The sequence below is a fragment of the Vanessa cardui genome, chromosome 6, assembly GCF_905220365.1.
Source record: "Vanessa cardui chromosome 6, ilVanCard2.1, whole genome shotgun sequence".
NCBI lineage: Eukaryota > Metazoa > Arthropoda > Insecta > Lepidoptera > Nymphalidae > Vanessa > Vanessa cardui.
This window is the reverse complement of record NC_061128.1, coordinates 6,365,670-6,392,857: the sequence shown is the minus strand read 5'-3', so window position 1 is coordinate 6,392,857 and position 27,188 is coordinate 6,365,670. Positions and strand designations below refer to the sequence as shown.

The following is a 27,188-nucleotide window of genomic DNA, read 5'->3' as shown; positions in this document are numbered from 1 at the left end:
TCACATAGCTCAGACGCTTTAGGTGTAATTTGAATGTCAAAAGAAGTTTATTTATTCGTTACGTTTATATAAATTTGACAAATTTGAGGCAGTTTTTGATACTTTAAAAATATAGATACGTTTTATAGAATTTAGTCGATTTTTAATTATATGAATGAATGAAAATGCTTATAAGTTTCTATTGGTTTTAAACGGTCTTTATGCTTTCCTTTTTTTATATCGACGCGAGTGGAAGCGCATTTACACTCAAGATACAGTCGTAAAACAATCGTGATATATAAATAATAATATAAATATATGTGTCAAAGAAATGTACGCTTGATTTATATGTGTACATATATTATACAAGTTTTAGTTTATCTAGCCATTTGAATTAACTAAAGAAACCTACAATATGACAGGATATTTCTATCTTATCTAAAACCCTCTTTCGTATAAAATGTTATTCGTATTTATAAAGATGTTTCTAGAATAACAAGAATACTTACAAAGTAATGTATTATATTAAATAGCGAATCAAAATTCCTCTACTATAAACTTGTACTAGCAGTAAAGCTTCGTCTACATTCACTTCAACAATAGCTTGTTGGCTTTGAACGATGTTCAAATACAATATATTGATTATAAAATTATATGCTTAGGAGTATGTACATGCTGTAAATTGGTGTTAAATCAAACATAAATACATTGTATTCGACTGGACCAGCATAAGATGACAGTTTAGCTGATATATCATATTATAAACGTATAAATCATATTGGTGATGTTATCTTGTAATACCTGAATCTGTTATAACACTCCTGGCATTAACTTGACTCATTAATTGATATCCCAAATATTCTCACGCCAAAAAGCACTACTAGGTGTTGAGTTAGTGTTACAAGTATCATTATATAACATCTTAGTTTCTAAGCTCGGTGGGAAGAATATTACGACAGAAATGTCTATTGACAGTCGTTTCCACTTACCATCAGATAGCCTATTAGCTCCTCCTACCACAAATCCATTAATACATTGATATTCCAAATATTCTCACGCCAAAAACCACTACTAAGTGTTCAGTTAGTGTAATAAGTACCAGTATGTAACATCTTAGTTCCTAAGCTTGGTGGGAAACATATTACGGCAGAAAAGTCTAGTAACATTAGTTTCCACTCACCATCAGATGGCCTTTTAGCTCCTCCTACCTATATCATACAAAACGTCTAAACGACAACATAAGATATCGTAAATTTTATTATTATTGTGATTTAACATTTATTAAAACAGTTTCATTTTACAAAAAACGAGCTGTGTGCTTCATTTGTAATCAAGGCGTCCGAGACTCGGGATGTTTGCAACAAAGTCAAAGTACTTATAATAATTGGGTCACAATATATTTGTAATAATATAGATCGTATTGTTAGAATCCGCGACAATCATTGTTTAAATAGGACAAGTAAATGTAAACTAATAACAGCAAGTTCCGACTTAGTTAAGTCAATACATGCTTCCTGTGTAGCGGTTCTATCTTTAATAAGATTGGACTGATATTTTTAACATTATGAAGTATTAGATTATAATTCCATGTTTATAATAGAAATTAATTTATTAACATAAGAATTAATAACATTAAATGCTTAAATATATGCAAATATGAACTAAAACTAGTTAATGTATCAATCTTGATGCTATCAGCATTTCCCCGTTGAATCGCAATTCCGATCCTCTGGGCAAAAAACGAACCAGCCCTCCTGTCACCAGTGGAGGCAATGAGGCGAGGTGTTATACTTTTGATGAAGCTTTTTGCACCACTACTCCAAGGGCCAAGCGTTTCGACAGCAAATGGAACAAAAAAGTAATTTGATGTAGTACACGAATATTTAGTTCTTTTTTTTGCTTCAGCTTTTTCCGCAGCGGCACCGGCTCTTAACATTGTTTCTCGGATATGAGATGGAGCTGACGTGTCAACGCATGTAGCGTCCCACACAATAATGTTTATAACATTAATCGATAAGACTCATTAGATAAGATTATATAATATTTAAAATAAAAGAAAGTCGAGACTCACATTCGTGAATTTCTATATATATCTTATATTTAGTCGCATTTATTTCATTCGTAATTATTGAGACTATTTTTAGCCATCCATTCAATTACAGCCTGTAGGCTGTTATAATTCAAAGGTGCAGTTGTTAGCATTTGAGTAAAGAGTACTTTAATTAGATTTGAATCTCAATAGCAAAATACAGGGTATTGATTTGCAGCCATAGAAAAAAATGTGGGTGAACGCGGTCTGCACAAAGCGAATCTATAAATAGATTTATGCGTTCGAAATGGTTTAATTACTAATAAATAAAATATATTTATTTAAACTAGAGCTGAAATGGTCCAATGGCTATTAATGGATCTTAACTGTATATTCTAGCCCAGGCAAGCAATATTGATTTTTTACAAATATTATCATGATGATAATATGTGTATTAATCTCGTTCTCGGTGGTAAAGGTAAACATCATGATTATAATAGAATGTGTTGCAAATAACGCTGACACATGCGTATACGTACGACAGGAAGGTATTAATTTCGGGATATTTACCATGTTTTTTTATTTTTGTTCGATGGAGCTCGATATTTTGACATTATCTACGAATGTCTTGTTTAAGAGTCTTATTCAAGACTCCCGAAATTAATACCTTTAGTAATAAAAATAACCATGTTAATTTAAAATCTTACAAAGCTGGATGGAAGTATCAAAAGGAAGAATGATCTTCACCCAGTAGACAGCAGACGTTACATTACAACTTGACTTCTAAGCTAGAATAACTGTCATAATTAAAGGAATCGATTTAGATGTATCGACTTAATACGATTGTCAATTTCTTTTTTTATTCGATTCGCCTTAAGCTTCGCCATCAGTAAAAGATTTAATTATTGGTCGTCCGTATTGCATTCCCAGTGGAAAATGTTTAATTTCAAAGGAATGCGAAATCAATTAATTATTTTATTAGTTGAAATAAAATCCGCTCTGTATAATTAATTGTTAATTAATATTCTGATAATTAAATCAAAGGATATGTATATATTATATTGTTTAGTTCGTACTTCGTAGTTTCAAATTATATAAAACATATGACGTGTCGTTTGGTGGTTTTTACCGGATTAACGAAAATCGTTCGACATTTACTTGATAGTGTTTAGATTCAGATATTTTTAGAATCAAATATTTTACCGCCTAAAGTATAATGCTCAGTATATTTGATTTGTTCCGGCTTAAGGGGTCAATGAACTAGTATAACTAAATGTATATATCCCCTATACCTGTATAGGTCACAACAAACAATTTAGCTACTTTTAAAATACTTTTTATTACGGTACCATAGTACCGTACCAGGCTATATTGTCTACTTACGTATTGTATAAAGTTATAAATAAAAATAAAATAAACACCTAAGAAATAAAGACGTTTGAACCTTCGATAAGACGTTTCTACACAGCGTAGGTAGTAGGTATTATAACCATTTGTTTTTATTTCATTATTTAAAAAATATATATGTTTAAGTTTATAAGGAATATTATTTTGAAAAGAACTTATTATAAAATTAAATTTAAAGTTAAAAAATCTATTACCTTTTCGTCAATACTTAGTTTGAAAAGAAGGTCGAAATCTACTAGTAGCTCGTTAAGCTTGATTCACTGAATGAATGGAAATATAAAAGACACGAACTACGAATACGAGGCCAGCACAAAATGCTTCGCAAATCTTTTGAACAAATACAATTAACCGACCATGTGTGAAAATCTATGTGTACTGACTGGCATTAGAATTGCAATTATTAACTATATTGCTAAATTCCCATTTGGCTATAGATTAGCTAAACATATCACGTTAATTGCGAAGTTTTGGGTGCTGTGTATTCGACTATTGGAATTCTAGTGGTCTGGATAATTTAATGCGAACGCACTGTGCACTATATTTGAAAGTATGGACCGATCGAACGCTAGGCCAATGTTATTTAACTTTAATCCATATTAATACGAGCATATAACATTTATAATCAATCTTGAAATGTGTCAACAATTTTTTTTTCTTTGTATTATATGAATCCTCAATGTGACTATTACTTAAGTGAAATAAATGTTAGGTATATTAAAACTCAGTTACTTTCTTACTGCTTAGTTATTATTGTAACTCTTATATAAAGATACAACTTCGTTACTTAATTATTTAATTATGTTTATATGTAAAGAATTAACCTAATATTATTTGTTACAGATGTCCGCTATCGACGGTAATTGAGAAACCCTAGCAATCCGTAGACACAAAAGTGCTGAAAGTGTATGAAACTGTTACGTGTAATAAAATAAAGTTGCGCTTTTGACTGGTCTGTACAAAAGAACCATATAAACTTTGGCAGCAAATGTGTGCAAGGGTGAGTCGTGTGGGTGGGTGGGGACGCTGAGCGTGGATGGTGATAGTAGGGCGGTGGGCATGGCGCGGTGCGGGGGGCGGGCGGCGCCGCGGTGAGGGGGGCGGGTGCGATGCGCGGGCGCGCGGTGCTCACGCTGGCTGTGCTGGCGATCGCGGCGTCCGCTGCGCGAGAGTTGCGCGTGCTGCAGGCGGACGCGCGCACCGCGTTCTACTTGGCGATCGCCGCACCGCCTTCAGCCGCCACCGTCGTGCGCGCCTTCAATCGCACCCTCAGCGAGCTGTCGAGAACCTACCTCGCAGGCGACTATCCACTGCACCTGCGGAATATCACGCTACTGCCATTGTACATCGAGCTACCAGAAGATGAAAGGTAAGAATGACACATGCCATTAATTTAAATTACAATTTTATCTCTTATTGTACGTGTTGTAATAATAAAACTAAAACGAAGGCTAGCTAAATTCGTCGTAGCCATAAACAGTGCATAAACGGATTCATTTTCTTTTTTCACTAACCATCCATTCAACAGGACGCTAATTCATCACGATTTTAGTTTAGATTATCATGGTCTGATTTAAGTACTTTTCACGGCATGGAAGTGAAAATAAATTAGTGATAGAAAAAATATGTACAAAAGAGAGCAATTCGGTTTATTTATAATCTTGGAGCGAGAGACTCTCTTCGAGATGTTTTTAACAGAATAGGAATACTTACTGTTGCGTCGCAATATATTTACAACAATATCATGTATATTCACAGTAACATTGATCACTTTGATAAAATCAGTGATAATCATTGTATATGCACTAGAAGTAAGGATAAACTTATAACGCCAAGTTTCCGACTCCGCAAAGTCAATGGATCCTTCTTGGGGCAAGGTATCCGTTTCTATAATAAAATTCCGCAGAAATTTTTAACTTTGCTGTTTAGTAAATTTAAATCGTTTGTTAAAAATACATTGGTAGAAAAAGCATACTATTCGATACAAGATTTTGTAGATGATAAAAAAGCGTGGAGTTAATACCTGTTGACTTCCAAGCAGGATACATTAATTGAAATAATTGTATTTAATTAACATGACGTTGTATTTTTTAAATGTTAAAAAAGAGTAACTACTGAGTTTCTTGCCGGTTCTTCTCGGTAGAATCTACTTTCCGAACCGGTGGTAGCTTCACTTAATTGTAAAATGACGATTCAAAAGTGCTTATAAAAGCCTACTTGAATAAAGTTTATTTTGATTTTGATTTTGATTTTTGATATGTGTATGTTATATACCTATATCGATTGAGAGGAAATTTTGCACACACACGCTACAGTGAAAATATAATTATATGTAAACTAGAAAAAAATATGACTTGTCTAAAGGTTTTTTTTCTTGAATTCATTTCATTTTAATAAATGCAGTAAAAGTTAGGTATACGTATACCAGATATTACTTAACCTGATTGTTTGTAAGTTCGTTTCGTTATTTGTTCTTTCGTATAATACAAAAACAAAAGATATTTTGTTCTAAAATAATTTGTTAAGAAGTACAATAACATTTAGCTGCTAATTCTTTGTGAGAAAACAAGGCCGGTAAGCTGTCTTTTAAATTGCGAATGCCTTTGTTCTGCAGTTGTACATTAATCGCTTAAAATTAACCGGAATTTGTTTTTAATGATAATGTGGCTCCTATGAAAAGAAAAAGAATAAATTAAAGTATTTTCAAGAGTTATTTTATACAATACTTTAAGTATTATATTAAAATTATTTAATGATGTAATTCAACTCGATTAGAGCAAGGCGTTAATTCTCAAGGAAGACAAGTCAACAGAGCAAACTAATAAATTTTAATTGGAGCGACCAGAGAAATTAAACTCAAGACCTCGGGATCAGCAGCTTTATAAGCTAGGCACTGGACTAACAATGCAATCTAAATTCTATATGTGAGATTATGACGTAATTAAATTAAAAAGGCTCGAATGGCACAAGAAAATTGAGCCCGGAGAAACGTTGAATTGCAGCAACAAAAGTGAATACAGAATCGAAACCGAATGCAAGTTACTGGTACATCTGCCTTATGAATACTTTTAGTAGTAATATTAAATCTTTCTATCTAAGATAGAAAGATTTAATTAGCCTTTCCGCAATCCCGCATTGGAATAGCGTGGTGGAATATATTCCAAATATTTTCCTCAAAGGGAGAGGGAGTCTTAGCAAAACGAGTGGGAAATTTGAAGGCTGTTGATGATATGCGGCTTCTTCATTAGGAATGTTAAAATATAGTGAGTTGCTATTACTGAATACAGAAATAATTACCATGACAATATAATAAATATTGCCAATAAATATGAGTATAATTAAAAATGATGATATTACACCAATATTATTAGAACATCCAACATACAGACAAACATTACTTATAAGGTTGACATGCAATTTTATTACTATAGTTTATTAATCTATAGTCCATAGTATCAAGAACTTGCTTCTTTTTTGTGTTATATAAAAACAAATATAAATAATATTGTAAAAGGAATATATTTTAACATATCATTATTTCGAAACACATTACGCTATTTTAACTGAGATCAGAGCTAGACTCATGTTATAACCTAGTACATAGACGCTGAGCTCGCAGGCGTAAAGTCTGCCTTGACTTTGTTGACAACGAAACAAAATTCATCATTCGTTTCGTGTCATTTCAACTTTTTCTTTTCATTGAATACTACTGGAAGCTTCACAAATAAATATTTTTTTAATAAAAAAGTTCATGTGAAAAGACATTACGGTACAAAATATATACGAGTATTATGTAGTTCTTTGTTGAGAATCAACGAGTAGAGGTGTGCTATGATATATGAAATGATGTAACACAAGTCAATCGCTTTCAATATTTATATCGATTAATATAAATACTAATATAATTATAGTCGAATAATTCATGAATTTATAAGTTGAATAAATTTACAAAGGTAGTATTTATAATATAAACAAAAGTTTATTTGGGACTTCATTTAGGAGACTTTTTCGGATAATAGTATATAGGAAACAAGCAGTCGCCCACCGCTTCGCCCGTCATGTGTTAGGCAAAAAAAGTAGACGTTTCAAATTCGGTTTAGCGGCTTGGTCGTGAAATAGTGACAAACAGGCAGACCGACATAGTTACTTTCACATTTATAAAATTAGTATCGATGGTGTGTATGTTTTTAAAGTGATATTTTGTTACGTTTTTTAATAAAGTGCAGCAGTTCTGCCCTTTAGTGGGAAAGGTAACAGTTTTATACCACCGTGTCTACGAAAGCACGTATATATTTGCTGCCCAGGTTTTTCAACGGCCGTGACAGATTGGTAGCCGTGCGGATTATGGAGTGAGGTTAAATAAAATGCATGTATCTCTACGCACTCATATGGTATATATCCTGTGCATCCAAGTAGTCGTTAATATTGAACGTAGCGCTGAAATCGGTCAGGATTATCATATAATTTTTAAGAGATAACTCTTTATTTAAAAAATATTAATTGACGTGTGCTGAAATAAGTTGACCACTTTAAAAATATCTTACAACATTATGATTAGCCAGTAATCATTATGAACTATTAAACTTGAGCAAGTTAAGCTAATTAATAGCTTAGCACAACATTTAGGTCAACGGTACTAATCCCATTTATATCTACTATTAACGTGTAGGAACTTGCTTTAATTAAATATGCTGATATCATAATTTGGACGTAAATTATTTTGTATAGACTTATTACAGTTATTAATAATTTAAAAATTTATTGGGTTTAGGTCAACATAAAAAAGGTCTCATGCGTATATAAAATTAAATTATTCTCTTATAAAAGTTGGCATTATTATAGAAATTATTAAAATAAATTTGAATTCGGTTTTACGCTGGTTTTTCTCGGTTGAATCTACTTTCCAAACCGGTGGTAGCTTCACTTAATTGTTAAATGACGATTCAAAAGTGTTTGTAAAAGCCTAAGAATAAAGTTTATTTTGATTTTGAGATTTAGATTTTTGATTTAATTTCCGTTAAAAAAGTGGTGCATTAACCACAACATTAGAATGTTTACAGTCTCCTACTTTACTAATTTTTTTAAGTGGGAAAATTAATGACAATATTTTTTTGTTTAATATTATTTATCCGTGATAACGACTTACATATAAGAGTTTTATACACAATGCGAATCAGTTTTTATTCTTATGCTACTAAATTGTATATGAAAATAAAGTAGAGACACGCAAATAAGTTATAAGAACGATTAATGAAAGTATATTGAGCCACCTCATGTCGCAAGGACACTATCAAAACTGCATTGATACTTACGTTTAATCGGGACGATATAATATTCTCGGCGATTTAACGAATATTGTAAATATTACGCTTGCCTAATTTGTAATCCGTTATTACTATTACTGTTAGCATTTCTTTATTTTAAGCTGATAATATCTCTCGAGGGATAAGCTGCAAAATTAGCAAAATATTTTAGTGTTTACATGCTTTTATACAAAATTGTGCCTGAATTAGTAAAATTATAAGCTCATAATATGGTTTAATTATGTACATACCGATTGTATAACAAATAAACATCAGTTTACTCGAAATAAATTGAAATAAAACAAATGAAAATGTATACGGTATTTCACTTGGAGGTAGGGCTTTGTGCAAGCCTGGGTAGGTACCTCATCAGTTATTCTACCGCCAAATAACAGTACCTACTCAGTATTGATGTGTTCCGGTTTGAAGGGTGAGTGAGCCAGTGTAACTACAGGAACAAGGGACATAACATCTTAGTTCCTAAGGTTGGTGGCATATTGACGATTTAAGGAATGGTTATTATTACTTACAGCGTCATTGTCTATGGGTGATTGTGACCACTTACCATCAGGTGGCCTATATGCTCGTCCGCCAACCTATACCATAAAAAAGACATTATTCCTTCAGATGTATTCATTCGTAAGCAAGGTATGATCGTTATGTGTATCTTAATATAATAAAAGAACTGTACCTAATATACTTCAAATTAATCAAATCAACAGTAAAATGATTACAGATAAAAAATATGTACTAATATATAATATTAATGTAATATCAAGCCACTAACTATAAGTCGTTTACATTTCAAACGAGGAGTCATTTATCATTCCTTTAGGCAATCTCTACGTAGTCATAAAGCTGAAACCCGCTGCAGACAATTAAACACAGACATCTTTTAATCCTTTGAATATAAGTCAAGCTTTGATCTTTGAAGGGGAAGGTTGTAAAAGGAGAAGTAAATAAAAATATAAAACTAATTGTAATTTTAATAATTGTAAGCTCTATAGAAATATAAAATAATTGTCATAACCATATAGTTGACTGAATTTTTTTTTGAGGCAATTGGGTCCCTTGATTGTTAGTCACCCAGGCGCTGTAGTATCAACCTTGGAAGTTGAGAGGTATGTCCCACTATGCCTGTAGTTATACTGGCCTAATGACCCTTTAAATCGCAACACAATAATACTAAGTATTGCTATTTGACGATAGAATATACGATGTGTGGATGGTACACTCAGACGGACTTGCACAAAGTTCCACTAAGTAGTGATTTATTATTTACACGCACACTGTTATAAACTTTGACACTGTAATAATAAATCCTGCTTCCCTGTCACAATATTTTATACGATGTGTATAACTCAACTACGGTTACTTATGGATATAAGGTTAGAGTTATAAGAGTATATGTACATATGCTAATCTATTTTCGTGCAGCACATAAGCTACTTATCATCTCTTGACAAATTAGATATCGTCAGCTCTTACGAATCGTGTGAGCGTTAGTGCTTTTAGTGGTTTTGGTGGCTCGCCAGTAAAGTTAGCCGGAGGATCAACGTAAGACCATGGTTTAACGTACTGACGTTACCGGCTTGTAGCTTGTCAAAATAAGACTACGCCGACATGTTGCTTCAACAAATTCTTTTAAAGAACAGCTGGGCTTAGTACGCCCGTATCAGAGCGACGAGGGGTTGGTATAACTGTTGTAATCTTTACTACAAGCTTATCTCGCTCGTTGATCGATGCTCGTGCTATAGGTTATGTGATGATAATATACGCCAAGTGTCAAAACTATAAATATTTTGACAACAGCTAAGAATAAAATGGTTTTTATTAAAAAAAATTAAATATATATTTTAATATAAAACATGATTTCCGATTTTTTGTTGTCGTTTTATGTACTTTTTTTGATTGATGCATAATAAAGTAATTAATTTCGGAATATTTACCATGTTTTTTATTTTTGTTCGGTGGAGCTCGATATTTCGACATTGTCTACGAATGTCTTGTTTACGAGACTGTAGTGCGCGGGTAGATGCTGATATTGTTAGAGGTGTCCGTATCGAACTACCTTCTTTCTTGTACGTTTGCTACGTAAACACCGGTCACCACTGCTATTGTCACTTTCACCCCTACCATTGTCACTAGTTGAATTTCCCGAAATCCCGAAATTAATAACTTTAATAATAAAAATAACCATGTTAATTTAAAATCCTTGATGCATAATAAGTTTAGTAATAAATACTATTAAAGTTATTATGCATAATATTCCTAATATTTATACTATATGTATAATAAATCAATTATTTTATCTGAAATATAGGTCATGTCACAAAATTATGTATACAAGAGAAAATAACAGGCACAATTTAAAAGATTTGTATATTTTTATAGGGATATACAAACGCAATTTTTATTTACGACGTTTACATGCGTAACATAACGTTATAAAAAAAAAACATAACAAAATTAATATAACACTCCATTACAGAATTTACATAAAATATAAAGCATCCATTAGTATTCATAGTATGCATAAGAACGAATTCCTGTCTCACTTTTAATAAGAACATTAATTTTGAAGTGCTCTTACAATCCTGTTGTATGAAGTCGTAAAAGGTCTACAACTACAATGATAGCGTAATTTTCATATTTCGAGAGATATTTCTCGTGTTATTTTAAAATAACATTTTAGTTTTATTCCACTTTTATAGCAAATATTTTAAGATCTTTAGTGGTTGAATTAAAGTCGATTTTACACTGTTCCCCGAACTGTTTGTACGGTATATGGTACACGCATTCCATTCCCGCTTTTTCTGCGGATCGCTGTGCCGGTGCGCTTGTGAATATTCCGCCTGTAACTTTCAAACCCACTTCTTTGGCCAGCTGCATTCTGAAAATTTTGTTCGCGAAAATACATATCAGATTAAAATATTAAGTAGAGCACTTTAAATTTATATGAATTTTAATAAAACTGCAAGGCTGAAATGATAAAAATGGGGGTAAATCTTCCATTTCTGTTACTTTTATTTCAGTATACCAGGGTGGAAACTTCCATTTGAAATTTATTAATATGTAAATTTTTTTTGTTTTTTTTTTTCGAGTTTATTATTTTGATGTATATAAGAAGAAAATGCCTTACTAAAACTTTCAATTATAAACTTCAAACGAGAACTAATAATAGTAATATAAGTACTATTTTTTTATTAAAAGAGGTTAAGTTTATAAAGTCAAACAAAAGTCCTTACCTACATTTAAGCAGCTCAACAGCCACTCCATGTCCCCGGTATTCTGGAGACACGGAAAGGCCAGCTCCCATGAGATATTTACTTACGTCGTTTTTGTCGTAAATCGCTGTCACTTTCATGGCTTCGCTAAACATACAAAGCGAGAGCAGACCCGCTTTTGTTTTAGGCTGTTGGAAAAGAAATAAACATTTTAATGTGAGTCTATTACTTTTTGTATCACTTTTTCTTTCTGCTATCATCTTAACATTTTTTTTTATTACAGATAACCTAAACATTTTGATATAAATTTTTATGTTTATTTGTTTATTTTGAATTAGCATTGTCTATCTATGACGTAATTTTGTAAAAGTAATTGAATAAGAATATTAATTTATAAAAAAATCTCCTAAAAAATGGTGTTCACATCCAGTCGTACTTTTCTATTGAAATTGATGTTTTTCGATAACGAATATTGCGTCATAAGGTAATCGTTATATCAATGCATTCAGTTTCTTATGCAAATTGTAACAAAAAATGTTCTTTTAAAAATAACTTGCTGGATTTGTTATGAATATAATATTTCTCTCTTCAAATACACACGTGTTATCCTGAAGCAAGGTTTGAATTTATGACTTTTTCGTGGCAGAAATTTGCTCACAGCTTTCTGTAGTTTCTAAGGGATTTACAGGAAAGCAATATCTCTCCAATTTATTTGTAAGTGCTTATGTATTGATTTATGTTTGGAATAATCTTACTATTTTCGCGGTATAACATATTTTTTATTGTATGAGGAACAGAAAAAAGTAATAGAAGTATCATTTTTATAGAATAAAATGTATCGTCAATGCAATAAATTTAAGATTTATTTTGGTTTTATTTACATTATAATTAAAAGCAATAACCGCAAAAATATCTCATTGACATTATGTATATATCTGCTCAGTGGCAGGGTTTTGTGTATGACCGACTGGGTGGTACCTGCCCAGGTACCATCATGATAGTACCACCTATTTATCTGAAATTCTCACATTAAGATGCAGTATTTATGGTTGTTGGTTTCCGGTTTGAAGAGTGAGTGATTCAAAGTTACTTGAGGCGTAAGGGTGATAATATATTAGCTCCTAAAGTTGGTGGCGTATTGGTGTGATGCAAGAAATGGTTAATATTTCTTACAGCTCTAATGTTTACAATAGTAACCACTTACCACCAGGTGGTCCATTTGTTCATCCGCTAGTATTTTTTTATGGGCTATGTGTGGGGTATAATATTTAATATGTGTAAATGTGGAGTCTGATTACTTAAAAAAATGTGTTCCAATTTCAAATATCTGTTCTGTAAATATTTTTAGCTCCAATGTTTTCCAAATTTAATTTATACTTTACCGGATTGTGTTCAACGAAGCGTTCCCTTTCCTGCACCATGCACATATTTACTCCGACGAGCTTGCGCTCCTTTCCGTCGCCCTCCTTAAGGAAGCACGCTAAACTCATCTTCTGCTTCACGATAGATGTCAGAAGCACTCGATACTCTTCTATAGCTTGTGGATCTTCTGCCGTGCCTGTCAGTTCCAAAGAATTCAAATAATTATCTTCGTTCTTGTATTGATTTCACATAAACGACGCCTCTCTCCATGAATTAATTTGTGATATTGAATTCCAATTTCAATTTCGAACCATTAATTTTATTGGTAACGATTAAAAATAAGTTATGGATTGGTAATGTTTTGAATACCAAATTAGAATTTTGGATTTCTTATAGGATAAGTTTAAGCTAAAAAATGCTTTTATTTATTTTTTAACGCATTTTTTTAGACATATTTTTTGTTAATACTATTTCAATGAATATTATATATATAGAAACATAGTCTCTACGTTTTATTAACCTATTATTAGATAAGTTATAAGAACTCAACAAGAGTAGTGTACTTTTGGCAACGAACTATGGCCAACTAAATCCTAAGAAGTGACTGCTTGAAACATTAACTTTAGTAACGAAAGTTTTACGAACGAGAAAAAGAAAGTAATGATCAAATAAGATTTTTCTTGTCTGTTAGATATACAATTAATTATTTTGATTTTTTTTTTAATTTATTGAAGACAACGTTAGTTTAGATGTAAATATCAAGTTCATCATCATATCCGTTAAAATTCGTAGTTCAAAATTCAGTTTCTGGGTTTGAAAGGGAAAACTACAGAATAGCACATAATGTACATTTCTAAATCAAAGCATTATAATCTTCCCTAGTCCCGTTTATTATATTTTTTTATTTCCTTATACGTAAACGTAAACGATATGGACGGAGGATTTCTTGATAAGTGCGTTTGAGGAAAAGTAAATTTAATTCTCTGCCAAAACAGGGTTGGACAAAATACTGCTGTCAACCTATCGTATTATGATAAAAGCTTTGATGTATTTGGAGTGGTGATATAGCGCAACAGATAAATCGTGTACATCTTAACTAAAGATTGCGGGTTTGACTCGTTAAAAGGCCATCTAAATTGAGATTTAATTCAGTACTTTTTTTAAAGGACAGCGACCAAATAAAGTTTTAAATAACATGGAAATAGATGTATACATTACAGCACATATAGAAAGAAATAAAGAAGAAAATATACATTGACATTATTAATATTGTATTTAAACCAAAGATTGAATTACTTAGTGGATAAAAATTATCATCAATATTATCATCAAGTTTTCTATCTAAATTTTTGCAAACACAAGATTAATTATAAACATTTAATTAGGCACTTGATAATTATGAAGTGCTTGCCCTGCATTATTCGAGTAAAGTTGAAATGATCTATTTACTTGGCTTATAAATAAACATAACACATGTATAACGACTACAAAATTGATTACTTTAAATATCCCCAATATTTAAAAAATCTAATAAAAAAAGTAGAATAGGACGTTCTCAAATAGTTATTTTATAATGTCACTATAGTATGACTGTAGCTTTCTGATGTTCAACTTGGGTTGTTTGTTTAAAGCAAGACACATAATTCTCCTAAAGCCCTTAATCTCTTTGGGTAACTATTAGCTCGGATTGGAATACTTGGGTACAATGCTACTGACCCTGGATCAGTGGTGAAACAAATACTTACTTAAATATGTTATAAAAAAGTTACATTTTAATTCAAATAATAAGTGAAATAATTATTAAAATTTAACATGTTGAGAATACTGTCTGTTATTATGAAAAGTATTAAGAGATATTTTAATTAGTTTTCCCATTAATTTTTATTATTTATGTGAAGAAGAAAATAATAAAACAGGGAGGAGCTTGCGGTAACGTAATTGGGTGGCGGGAGTCCCAAACAAATTTTCTCGACGACTTGGTATTTTCTTGCGTGTAGCGCCCGACAACATAAGACGAGATTTGGTTAATTGCAAAAAATTTTCACGTCCTGAACCGAGGGAGGCTGTCTTGATTAATGTTTAACATCTGGCGTATCGCGAACAAGCCGTGCTTAAGCTGAACATTTATCAACTTGAAAAAAATACGTGTAAGTAGGAAAGCTTGCTGGTCTTAATTGATCATATAAGTTACATAATTATTTATAATTGGACTAAACATAGTAAAGAATATCGATTGAAAATTTATATTAATGAAAAATAATGACGTTATTATAACAAATAATACAGCATTGTTGAAAATAAATGAAAATTTTGGATTAAGTGAATTCTATTATTATCGTGCACAGTACCGAAGTTCCTTTAGAAATCATTTTACCGGCTGTAGTCCACCAGACGTCTTCCCGTATATAATTCCCGAGCATGAATTCGACTGCAGTACTCCATAGAGCCTCTGGGATGTCTTCTATTATAAATGCCAACGTCCTCCCATCTTCGGTTATTCTCTCAAACGTGCTCCAAACCTTGGGGTATTCGCGCGAAGTCATTCTTTTATATTGAAAACGCGTTCGAGGCTTTTAAGACTCTAAATTTGAGAACACTTCTGCTGCACTAAAGGATTAAATTGAAACTGAACAGTATATGTTATGTGGTTTTGTAGAAATACGGCTGAGTTGTGTCTATTTGTCATTTATATATTGTAGTAAGATATTATTTCGCGCATCTAAAGGATGATCGAAGAATGCTACTCTTTTTCTTTCTATTTTAAATAAAACAAATATATGTAGAGTAAAAAATATTTTATTTAATTGTTGTTTTTCTTTATTTTCGTGGTGTTATTCTAATTTAACTTAGAAAAGCTGAAATTAATTATTATTACATTGGCATCGTGGTGACTTTCCAATTGCATTTTTTATGTATATTTTATGTTTGAAGTTAATCTTTTAATTTATTTTTATGTGTATCTCATTACGACTGAGAGAAAAATATTTTATATTTCGTTTAGTTTTATAATGAGTTTTTGTACATATTTATCTATAGTTGTTTAAGCAATTTAATAAAATACAATTTGAAAGAAAATAAATGAATTATCATATGTTTTAAATAAACTGTCTAATACAGATAACGGGAAAAACATTAAATTTTCCTTTTACATCTATTTTTTTTGGGGGTTATATTGTTTTGTATTGTTATGTTAAAACTGTATAACGCAGTTGTATAATTCTAAAATTACATATCATGTAACTTCTATACTACATTTCAAATTACTTTTTAAAATAATAAGTATTTAATTTACGATAAAATCAAACCGCCTGTATAATATTATGAATCGCAAAAAGGTCAATGCGAAGTATTGTGATCCTTGCTAATGATCCTCTGATATGTGGTTATATCGGAGTACACAGTACTATTGTGTTACAGATTGATTCAAGTAGTTTGATTTACTTAGATTTTTTTATAAAACCTTTGCAACAATTAAGTTTTCGCTATACAAATTGTCTTTATAATTCATCTCGTGCTCAGCGGTGAAGGAAAACATCGTGAGGAAACCTGCATGTGACATATTTCAAAATTTCTGCCACATGTTTATTCCACCAACCCGCATTGGAACAGCGTGGTGGAATATGTTCCAAACCTTCTCCTCAAAGGGAGAGCAGGCCTTTAGCCCAGCAGTGGGAATTTACAGGCTGTTGTTGTTGTTGTATACAAATTATCTTTTTGACTTATAGGTTTTCTTAATAATTAAATTGAACAGTATAAATAGTGAGATAGAGTATTGTATATTTTTTATTTTCCTTAGATTTAGTACGCGGGTGTTGGAGCAAACGTGCGCGGCGTTCGACGGTCGGCGGGTGGCGGCGCTGTTGGTCTGCGGTGGTGGGTCCGCCGCCGCCGCCATGGTGTCGACCGCTGCCCGCGCTGGAGTACCCGTGCTACGCGCGTCGTCTTCTCACCTGCATCTCTCCTATACCATTGCTAATGTAAGTGCTATCAAGTAGTAAAAACAAGCATTTTAATACATATATTCTTGTGTAAAAATGTGGGTTCCATATCAACAAATCCGCTCTAATCAACATAACAACTTTACTTTCACAAGAAAATTGTGCAAAGTCATTTAACGGTAGTTAAATTCAAACGTTCGAGGAAAGCCTGGCTCTATTTTTATTCTTTAAGCTCCGTGTACGCAAGCTTTCGGTCAATTTAAAAAAAAAGAAATCATGTTTGCATAACTACGTAAAACCCCACATCAAAATATTATACATACACAATTTTAATTCAACATATTTTGTGGTAAACTATTAAGTTTTTTCTTCCTACAAGTTTTTGTTCCTAACGTTCATTCTCTACGAAGCCTTATGATATCCTCATACTAAAATTACTATAGATTCCTATTATTTTGAAATATGAAACTGTTACTGATTAACTGTCATCGGAACGGCACCCACGCGAATGATGCCATTTGAAACTTCGAATATAATGTGTATCATTAATCCATAAACGTTCTAATTTTATAATTATTCAAAGGCTTCTTTTCGAGATCTAATAATTCTTCCATTATTGGTTTCCATTTAATAAATCAAAGAATTACGAAGACAAAGCCAACTAGGACCACTAAAGCCAAATGTTATCCGAATAGAATTTATTTATCTAGAAAAGTTTTATAGCATAGAATATCCGACAAAATTGAAAATCATTTTAATTTCAGTCAACAACTGTGAGCATGTTACAAAACTGAATACATCGGATTCGCAATCCGTTTTCAATAACAAAAACATAACTATTGATATACACATTTGAATTTTGATTCATAACCTTTTAACATAGAAGTGGTATTGAAGGCATAGCGAATGATTTTTAGTTAGAGCTGTAACATATAACTTGTATGAGATAGGGAACGTCTAATAATATCGTTGACAGGGGCGTGTTATTTATTATGTCTTGACGCTGACACAACAATTGCTTCTGATTTTATATGATATAATATCTAAATAGACGTGTGTCGTACAAAATTATAGTACAGTATTCGGTTGTGGTAATAAGTGACTAATTACACAAATTTAAAGTTCCATATATTTTGATATTTTTTAAAAATTTTATACACCAAAATAATTTTCCCGAATTGACATTTTAAACATTAATTGTATTTTAAGCTACCACTGAAATCTTAGATACCACCGAGAAAAAGTAGGTGAGATTACAATAATTGAACTTGAAATGTATCCTATACAACATAGACATTTATATTTTAAATATTTTTGTTTAACGTGCTGTAATGATATGTCTACAGTTTTGCATTATAAATAATCGTTGTAAGCTCTGCCATCATAGAATTTCGTATAATAAAATATACTATAAGTGAGTGCCATATATCCGCGTAGAGTGCACATAATATGTTTTACACTACAAAAGAAAGCTCCTCCATAAACAAATGTTATTCGAACGCATAAAATGGTTTCCTCGAATCTATCGGAAGTAAAAAGAAATTTCTTTGAACGATTTTTAAAAGAATTCGCTCGTACATTTCACATTTCTTTCATCTGAACTCCGGCCGTGTCGCTGCAAAATGATGGTCATTTATAACCCACTTTAACAACGATTACAACGCGACGTGAACTAATAATGACGCTCTTGTAAAAAACTCTATATATTTTTTTAGAATAAGTTACATTCAGCTTATATTTTTTGCAGGAACTGTTGCCTTTGGAGGTTCGATTGGAGATAACCGCACGAGAAACATTGCATGCACTTAGGTTCGTTAATTACATAATTATAGTTGAAGTTTTAATAAATTAAACTTAATTTTAGTTTTAATTTATTTTTAGTTTTAGTTTTAATTTCACTTTCTTTTAATATTGTAGAAAGCTTTCATTTAAATGAGTAAAATTGTGGTTATATCTCGGTTAACAGAGCCACGCTCCTGCACACACATTGGCATTCATTTACTTTACTCGCCGAGGAAGATATATATTTAACGTTATCTCTAAGGAAGGATCTGTCTTCAATTCTTACAACTCAACCGCTTAATCCTAAATGGCTTTCACTTCCTACCAAGTACACACGCCGTGCTGTTTTCAGGTAAGTCACTTAATCTACCAACTCACGATTTATTTAAAGTGTTCGCGATTAAATAGAACAAATAAAAATGAACATTATCAAACATATTATAAAGGCGTTATAAGTAGTGTCCAAACCATTTGCCTAGAAAGTAAGGTGTATCTTTTGAATTTGATTTTATTTATCTCAACGCAGGCGTCTTGCTGAGGTCTCAAGACTAACGCGAGGTGTCGTCGTCTTGATATGCGATATTCATTACACGAAGCTTGTGATGGATGAAGCGAAGCGCCTTAACATGCTCGATGGTCATTTTTTTTGGATATGGATCGACGCTTCTAGCGAGTTTGATGTCTTCCACAACATCGGCAACCGAACGAATGTCGCTGACGAAAATGAGCACGACGTAGAGAAGCTTAGACATAAGAAAGAAGCATTAAAGGGAGTTGAATTGGAACGCAAAAAACGAGATGCAGACAATAATTTGATAGAGAATGTTGAACTTCCTAAAGTCGAGACGGAATATAGCGAGATTTTAAATAATTATATTATAAAAGAAAATAGTTCTTCTGTAAGAAATGTATCGAAAAATTTGATTTTTCGTCGTGGTAGTAGAAATATAAATAAATATGAAACGCACATAAATAACAAATTATTATATGTAAATTTTAGTCAATCGTATAATAGTAGTCGCAATATTAGTGAAGAAAGAATAAGAAATTATAGTATAAATAATAAAGGCGTTGAAACTTCTAAAATCGAAATCAATTCAATAGAGAAGGAAAATAAGTCCTTCCTTGATAGAAATAAGAGTAGGCGTACTAGCTCTAGTAAATTAAAAAATGAATCTTTTAATAAGTATGTAAATAGTATAAATATAAATGAATTGTATGAAACTAAGAATGTAATATTTGATGAAAAAGTTGTAAGTAATATTGATAATACAGACCTAAGAGATAGTGTATTGTTTTCAAGTGATATTAGTGATTTCATAATGAATCCCACGGTGCATACTTCTACAATGAATAACGTTAGAGATAGCGAAGAGATATATAAATATCGAATGGAACAAGACGACGAACCGAGGAAAGAAGATAGTAATAATATCACTGAGATATTTAATTCACTACCAATCGGTTTACTGGCGTTACATCCTCAACCGATGAAAATTGGTACGTGAAAAGCTATAATTGCAATAAAATACTTTATTTCAAATTATGTTTTGCCTATGTAATCAGTCAAGCAGCATGTAATTAAGGTTTATATTACTAGATGATACATTCGCACGTGCCGCTGTTCAAATGATGGTTGGTGCTCTCCGTCGAGTTCTTCGCGCATGCGATGCCTGGTCTGCTCAAGCGCAGTTTTTTAGTGACGCTGCAGCATCGTGTTGGGATGAACCTAGTGATGCTGCGTCAGATTTTTCTATGGAATTTGTTAGGTGAGTGTTTTTGATGAAGAGCTTATCAATCAAAATAGAATTCAAATTTATTTTTAGTTATTGAAAAATTTTGGTCTAATTTGAATGTAAAATTTTTGACGGGATACGTTTTACTTATGTTGTATGAATCGAGATGCACGTTTTTTTTTTAAATGTATAATGCGATATAAATGTAAACGTGATTTATAATTATATTTTAATTAACGTAGCCACCTGATTGTAAATGGTCACCACTGTCCTTAGACATTGACTTATAAAATATAAGCGTTTGCAAAACTTAGTATTTCCTCACTCAAAAATACTGTTAAAGTTTTTCTGCTTGGCGATAGAACATATAATACAAAGCGTTTTCGTTTCGGAGAAAGATTTTTGAGAATAGCAATTTTAAACAATGCCAAATAAATAGCTTTCCTATATTGAATAAGCTTCGAATCTTGCTTTCAAGTATAAGTGAAGTCTTTCACGAAAGAGTAGAAATTGTAACACCTTTACGTACAATAAACAGACATAGTTATGCCGTTGGCAAATCTGTAGATTTTTAGGAAACAATAATACCTTTAACATAGTGATCGTTAATATGGTAGCATTCGTTTGGTTATCGATTTGGATGATGTTTTTTATAACTTAACGAGCCTTAATAATACCTTGTCATGCCACGGTTCATTTAGTTGGCGTTCTTTATTTTTATAAAACATTATTTATTTTTATGAAAACTTATAAAATAATATATTAAGATTTCTCATGTCATTCGTTAAACTTTTTTTTTTGATAAGCAAACAGCTAACGACGACCTTGCGATAATTCATTACTTTTTGTGGGACCCTAATATCGGGTATCGCTATGACTGATTGCGTTCTTCGTGATGGATCTTTTTGTGCCAGAGCTCTTTATTACAACGATGTCTTTTTGCGGATGTAATGTATATGGATGTTTAATTTGATGTCATTTATTTTGTTCTAAATATAAGTTGAATTTGAATACTAACTTTTACCTAACTTAAATATTATACATACGACTTTATAAGCGTCGTTGATTCATTCTATTTAACTTTTACCCCGAAAGAATATTTTACAACCATATGTATAATTTATTATTATTATAATAATAAATTATACATATGGTTGTATATAATAATAATATAATAATAATAAATATATATATATAATAATAATAAATTATACATATGGTTGTATATATATATATATATATATATATATATATATATATATATATATATAATTAATTTATTATTAACATGTAACTTTATTTATATATATTAAGGCTGGTTTTTAAACAGCAACTGCTTAAAATTTTATATCTGCATTATTTGAAATATATTGCAATATAATACAAAGTTATTCTAGAGGTCGGCTATAAAAGTAAATAAGTCAATAACATACCTGTTGCGATGCTTTCCATTTTGCGGCTACGGTTTGCATTGTAGATTGTAACGATGATAACATATCTCTTAGCATATTTTTGTTGCGTAGGTGTCAATTTATCTACCGTAAAATTAGTAAGGAAATTGTTACAATCAGTAATAACATGACATACAAAAAGTCGGCCCTAAAAACAAACATGTATATTTAAACATACAGAAAGTTGGTTAAAACAACTGACTATAATAAATAATATTCCGTCGATCAATTAGGTATGTTTTGTTACACGATAAAATATTATTCAAATTTATTTTGAGACAACAAAGTAATGTTGTATGAAAGTAGCATCAAATTGTTGCATAATATATACAAAACTGTTTCTTTTTTTTATCTTTGTTGTACATGCGTGAATGTGGTAGGACAGAATCGGGCATTGTCATTTACATTTTAACAGTTAACTTTTAAACGGATTCAGAGATCTGCATGAATTTAGTTTTTATTGATATATATTTCGATGAGGTTATATATGTGTATTTTTGGACGTGTTGCCATATCCATAAATGAAGAGGTCTTTAGAAATTGGAAATGACAACATTGAATAGACAGTGTTTAAGGTATTTTTATTTGGCCAATAATAATTGCATAATATATATATATAGAAAAATCCTTTGATTCCATATCACAGCAAAGCAGTAACATTATTTTATTATATTAGTAATTACAGTAGAGGTATTATATCAGTACAGTGTGTATATAAGTACACGCGGATAATTCGTCTTAATCTTCCAGTTGTCTAACTTTACTATTGTATATTTTGTTGGTGGTAGGGCTTTGTGCAAGCCCGTCTGGGTAGGTACCACCCACTCATCAGTTATTCTACCGCCAAACAACAGTACTCGGTATTGTTGTGTTCCGGTTTGAAGGGTGAGTGAGCCAGTGTTACTACAGGCACAAGGGACATAATATCTTAATTCCCAAAGTTGGTGGCGCAGTGACGATTTAAGGAATACGTAATATTTCTTACAGCGTCATTGTCTATAGGTGATGGTGATCACTTGCCATCAGGTGGCCCATATGATTGTCCGTCAAACTATACCATAAAAAAAAAATTAAGTGTACACTTAAGATACAAATAGTGACAACCCAAAATTAACTAAAACGTCAATAATAATAGAAAATGCTTAGACAATTTTCTTCTGTGTTGAAAGTGAAAAATAGCATGATAAGTTGTTTTTATTGAACGGTTTCAATTGTATTACGAAATGGTCTCAAGTCGGTGCAAAGCCTAACATAATTTTATTTGATCTTCTTTTAAAATAATATTACTGTGTAAAATATAATTACATACGAAATACATACAGTTTAATTAATATATTATAAACATTGTTGGAGTTCGAATACAATCGCAGGTTTTTCCTGGTAAAGTCCTTTCTCTCTGTAACAAAAAGTACTTTTTATGTCGATTAATAGAATATATTTATTAATCTACATTCAATGACGTCAACGTGAATAGTATTCAGAGGGACAGTTATTATTATTATTATTAGTTACGAGGAAATAGATATTCGTGATGATATATTATTTTTCATCATCCTAAATATTGTCGTTATATTTTACGTATATCTAAAAGCTTTTGTGTATTTAAATATTTGAAACTGAAAATAATCGATAAAAGTCATTATTTTTTTTTTTAGCAATTATATAAGGCTAATATAATTCAATAAAATCATAAGAAGGATATAGGATTTTTATATCTGTAGTTTAAATGGCATAAATAATGTTATGCATATTATGAACGCCTTGCGATCCGAGCATGAATCGAAACTTACATTAAATCTAAATCAAAATTGCAAAATAGGCATTGATTTTAAAATCCCCTTATCTGCGATACAACAAAGGTATGTTAATTTTTATTTCAAAATCCTTTACTTTCCAAGAAAATACGATATATAGAATACGTAATAGAATGGTAACAAGCGTGGAACATCATCATAAAAGCAAATTGACTAGCAAGTCCGACAACGGCACGAGATTACTTTTACGTCCCTCTATCTAAAAGGAGGTTGGTCGGTTTATATCAGAACCAGCATTAACTTGCCCCAAACGACTTGTGATAATATACTGAAATCACATGCTACATTCTCAAGTATATCTTAAGAAAAACATACTTTCTATGATATATCATATGGTCTGTCAATAGTCTATAGATACACGATATTATGCAATAAATTTAATTAGAATGGATTATTACTACTAAGAGTCGAGATGGCCCAGTGGTTAGAACGCGTGCATCTTAACCGATGATTGCGGGTTCAAACCTAGGCAAGCACCGCTGATTCATGTGCTTAATTTGTCTTTATAATTCATCTCGTGCTCAGCGGTGAAGGAAAACATCAACAACAACTGCATGTGACAAATTTCATAGAAATTCTGCCACATGTGCATTCCACCAACCCGCATTGGAACAGCGTGGTGGAATATGTTCCAAACCTTCTCCTCAAAGGGAGCGGAGGCCTTTAGCCCAGCAGTGGGAATTTACAGGCTGTTGTTGTTGTTGTTTGTTGTATTACTACTAAAATATAAAAAACAAATTGGCGTCGCATGATTTTGAGCAATATTTAATTGTAACATTCTACAAATGCCTATGAAAAGATGCTAAAAAAACTTAGCAGCCCTTGTCTTTGGTCAGTTTTACCGTAATTATTTCTTATTTCCTGGTCCAGAGAACGTTGCTGGCACTCGTAATTGCCTCATAAATTCTCGTTTAAACTGTTAATACGTTCAATTAAAAGGTTTATGAAATTTGCCGTACAATTTTTCCCTAATCTGCCTCATACAAATTTTACAATGTAAATAACATTGTAAAATTTGTATGAGTTTTCGACGTTTATTATCCTCAACACTTGAAGCAATGACAATATAATCTGTTAGATAATTTCGACAGATTTTGTGTATCAAATTTAGTACATACCAAATTATAGCACCCGCACAAAAGCTACCACATATACTTGTAACTTTGTCCCATTAAGTTTGCGTGTTTACACTGCCCAACCAACTATTTGAGTTGATATAAATTTCGCCGAAATTCGAACGAAAGTATTGTCTTTTCTTTATTCCCAAGACAATCGTTTCAAGTCGTTTTATTTATATGATGTTTCAGATTGAGTAGCTAAACTAGTAACAGTCTGTAAATTTCCCACTGCTGGGATAAGGCCTCCTCTTCCATTAAGGAGAGGGTTTGGAACATAATCCACCACGCTGCTCCAATGCGGGTTGGTGGAATGCACATGTGGCAGAATTTCGATGAAATTAGACACATGCAGGTTTCCTCACGATGTTTTCTTTCACCGCCGAGCACATTATATATTGGTGCTTGCCTCGGATTGAACTCGCAATTATCGTGATTAAATCATATCAATAAGTAAAAATAACATTTTGTTTTAATTAACACGTCAAATTTTCAAATATTTACCATCAAAAACATCAACTAAAAATCAGTAATGAGATTACATTAAAATAATACTTACTTCATATTATTTACGTCTTGTAACGTTCTGCTATAAACAATGTGATCTGTTTTCTATTATGTGATCTGTTTGTATAAAACTCATAAAACAAATAGTTCATTTTATATCGTGTTAATTATACGTTTTGTTACGATAGTCATTTCTATCAAATAGTTCTTCGTTTCCGATTTCGGAATTTGACACTTGTAAAACTAACAAAATCCAGATTGAATCACAACCAATCATCAGCACCAGCATTTACTCTCGTTTTCATAAAATTTAAAAACTTAAAATCTTAAGTTTTATATTTTGTTAAGTAACTAGGTAATTTTTTATACCAAACGTTTATTTTATTTGTTAAAAACATAAATTACTCTTTGCAAGGTACGTTTAGCTCGGTAAGGTTTTGTCTGGCTTATTTCAATATTTTTGCTATTACATTTAGTGCTTTTCCAACGATGAGTCGTTTTTGTAATCTCGTTAATCGCTTTGAACTGAAAAAAAAAACCCTGTGAGCTTGTTATTATTAGTTGCAATAAAATGGCTTTACAATATTATACCACGCAATATTTTATCTGTTTAATTAAAACGTTTTTTTTTTTATATTAAAACAATTATTTATCTTTATAAAGATAGATAAACTTTTAGCTATAAATAATCTGTTATTTACAGTAAATTTATAGTATGAAATAATATTTTATTTCAAATGATTTTACCTAACCAGTGTATATTACGAAATTTGTATCTCGCTTTCACAGATACTAAAATATGCAAAAGGGTTACTTGTCCCACAGAGAACTTTAACTTTGTTACATATTTACCGAGTCACATAATACAGTTTCTTGCAAGTGTAATATGTATAACAATGTTACTTACTACACGTGAACAGAGAACAAAATATAATTTATAAAAATATAACAATTTAAGTATCAAATTATATCTAAGAAAATTAAAAATATTTATTTTAGAAACTAATTATTTAACTTTATTAGTTTTTTCACCTGGATGGAAAGATTTAAAGATTTATTTCGGACACGCTGCTTCAATTCTTGTTATTGTATTCATACTTGGCTGATTTTTTCCAAATAAAAAATAAGTGAGTTAATAAACATGACTATTAACGTGTTCGAACTACGTGGTCATCTAAGGTAAAAAAAAACATCTTCATTTTAAATTTGTAAGTTAATCATTAAATATAATTATGTAGATATTAAAACTTTAATAAAACTTAATCCATCTTCTTAATTAATTAGATTGAGAAATAGCAGAAAAGTGTATTTCTCACATTTTGGTTTATCTAAATAGTCTTTTTCGTTTAAGAAAATCATATATAGCGCTTGACTTATCAAATCGGGTACTCCGAGGCACGTGCCTATTGAAGCGTTATTTAATAAAAAACGTGGCGTGAATGTTAGTGGCTACATCATTTTAGTCATTTAATATAGAATTTATGATATATTAAAAATATATCACGAAGTTAAACATAATTCGGTCCAGCGATTTTTTTTCT

The 27,188-nt window shown here is 31.4% G+C and overlaps 2 protein-coding genes across 3 annotated transcripts in view; one reads left to right on the top strand and one right to left on the bottom strand.

The window, feature by feature from the left end:
* The first annotated feature begins 4,530 nt into the window (after positions 1-4,530).
* The window catches only part of LOC124530697 (glutamate receptor ionotropic, NMDA 3A-like), a 38,913-nt gene continuing 16,255 nt past the window's right edge, over positions 4,531-27,188 (top strand). The window contains exons 1-6 of one of the 2 annotated variants that reach the window (XM_047104952.1): positions 4,531-4,781; positions 17,101-17,281; positions 18,990-19,051; positions 19,209-19,376; positions 19,551-20,524; positions 20,625-20,793. In XM_047104952.1, coding sequence (XP_046960908.1) covers positions 17,198-17,281; positions 18,990-19,051; positions 19,209-19,376; positions 19,551-20,524; positions 20,625-20,793 — 1,457 coding nt within the window. In that variant the 5' untranslated portion in view covers positions 4,531-4,781; positions 17,101-17,197. Of the gene's footprint in view, positions 4,782-17,021; positions 17,282-18,989; positions 19,052-19,208; positions 19,377-19,550; positions 20,525-20,624; positions 20,794-27,188 lie in introns of those variants that run through there. The other variant, XM_047104951.1, reaches the window with a different exon arrangement.
* LOC124530698 lies at positions 11,193-15,965 on the bottom strand. Its single transcript, XM_047104953.1, has 4 exons — positions 15,679-15,965; positions 13,325-13,500; positions 11,964-12,130; positions 11,193-11,608 (listed from the first exon to the last, which is right to left on the bottom strand). The coding sequence occupies exons 1-4, from the start codon at positions 15,845-15,847 to the stop codon at positions 11,413-11,415; spliced, it is 708 nt and encodes a 235-aa protein (XP_046960909.1). The 5' UTR covers positions 15,848-15,965; the 3' UTR covers positions 11,193-11,412.

What these genes read in the sequence shown, in the direction of transcription:
- LOC124530698 (XM_047104953.1), bottom strand. Translation starts at nt 15,847, where the DNA reads ATGACTTCGCGCGAATACCCCAAGGTTTGGAGCACGTTTGAGAGAATA. An exon ending in CGTCTGGTGGACTACAGCCG is followed by an intron (nt 13,501 to 15,678) that starts GTAAAATGATTT and finishes TGGAACTGACAG; the next exon opens with GCACGGCAGAAGATCCACAA. An exon ending in GTTGAGCTGCTTAAATGTAG is followed by an intron (nt 11,609 to 11,963) that starts GTAAGGACTTTT and finishes CAAAATTTTCAG; the next exon opens with AATGCAGCTGGCCAAAGAAG.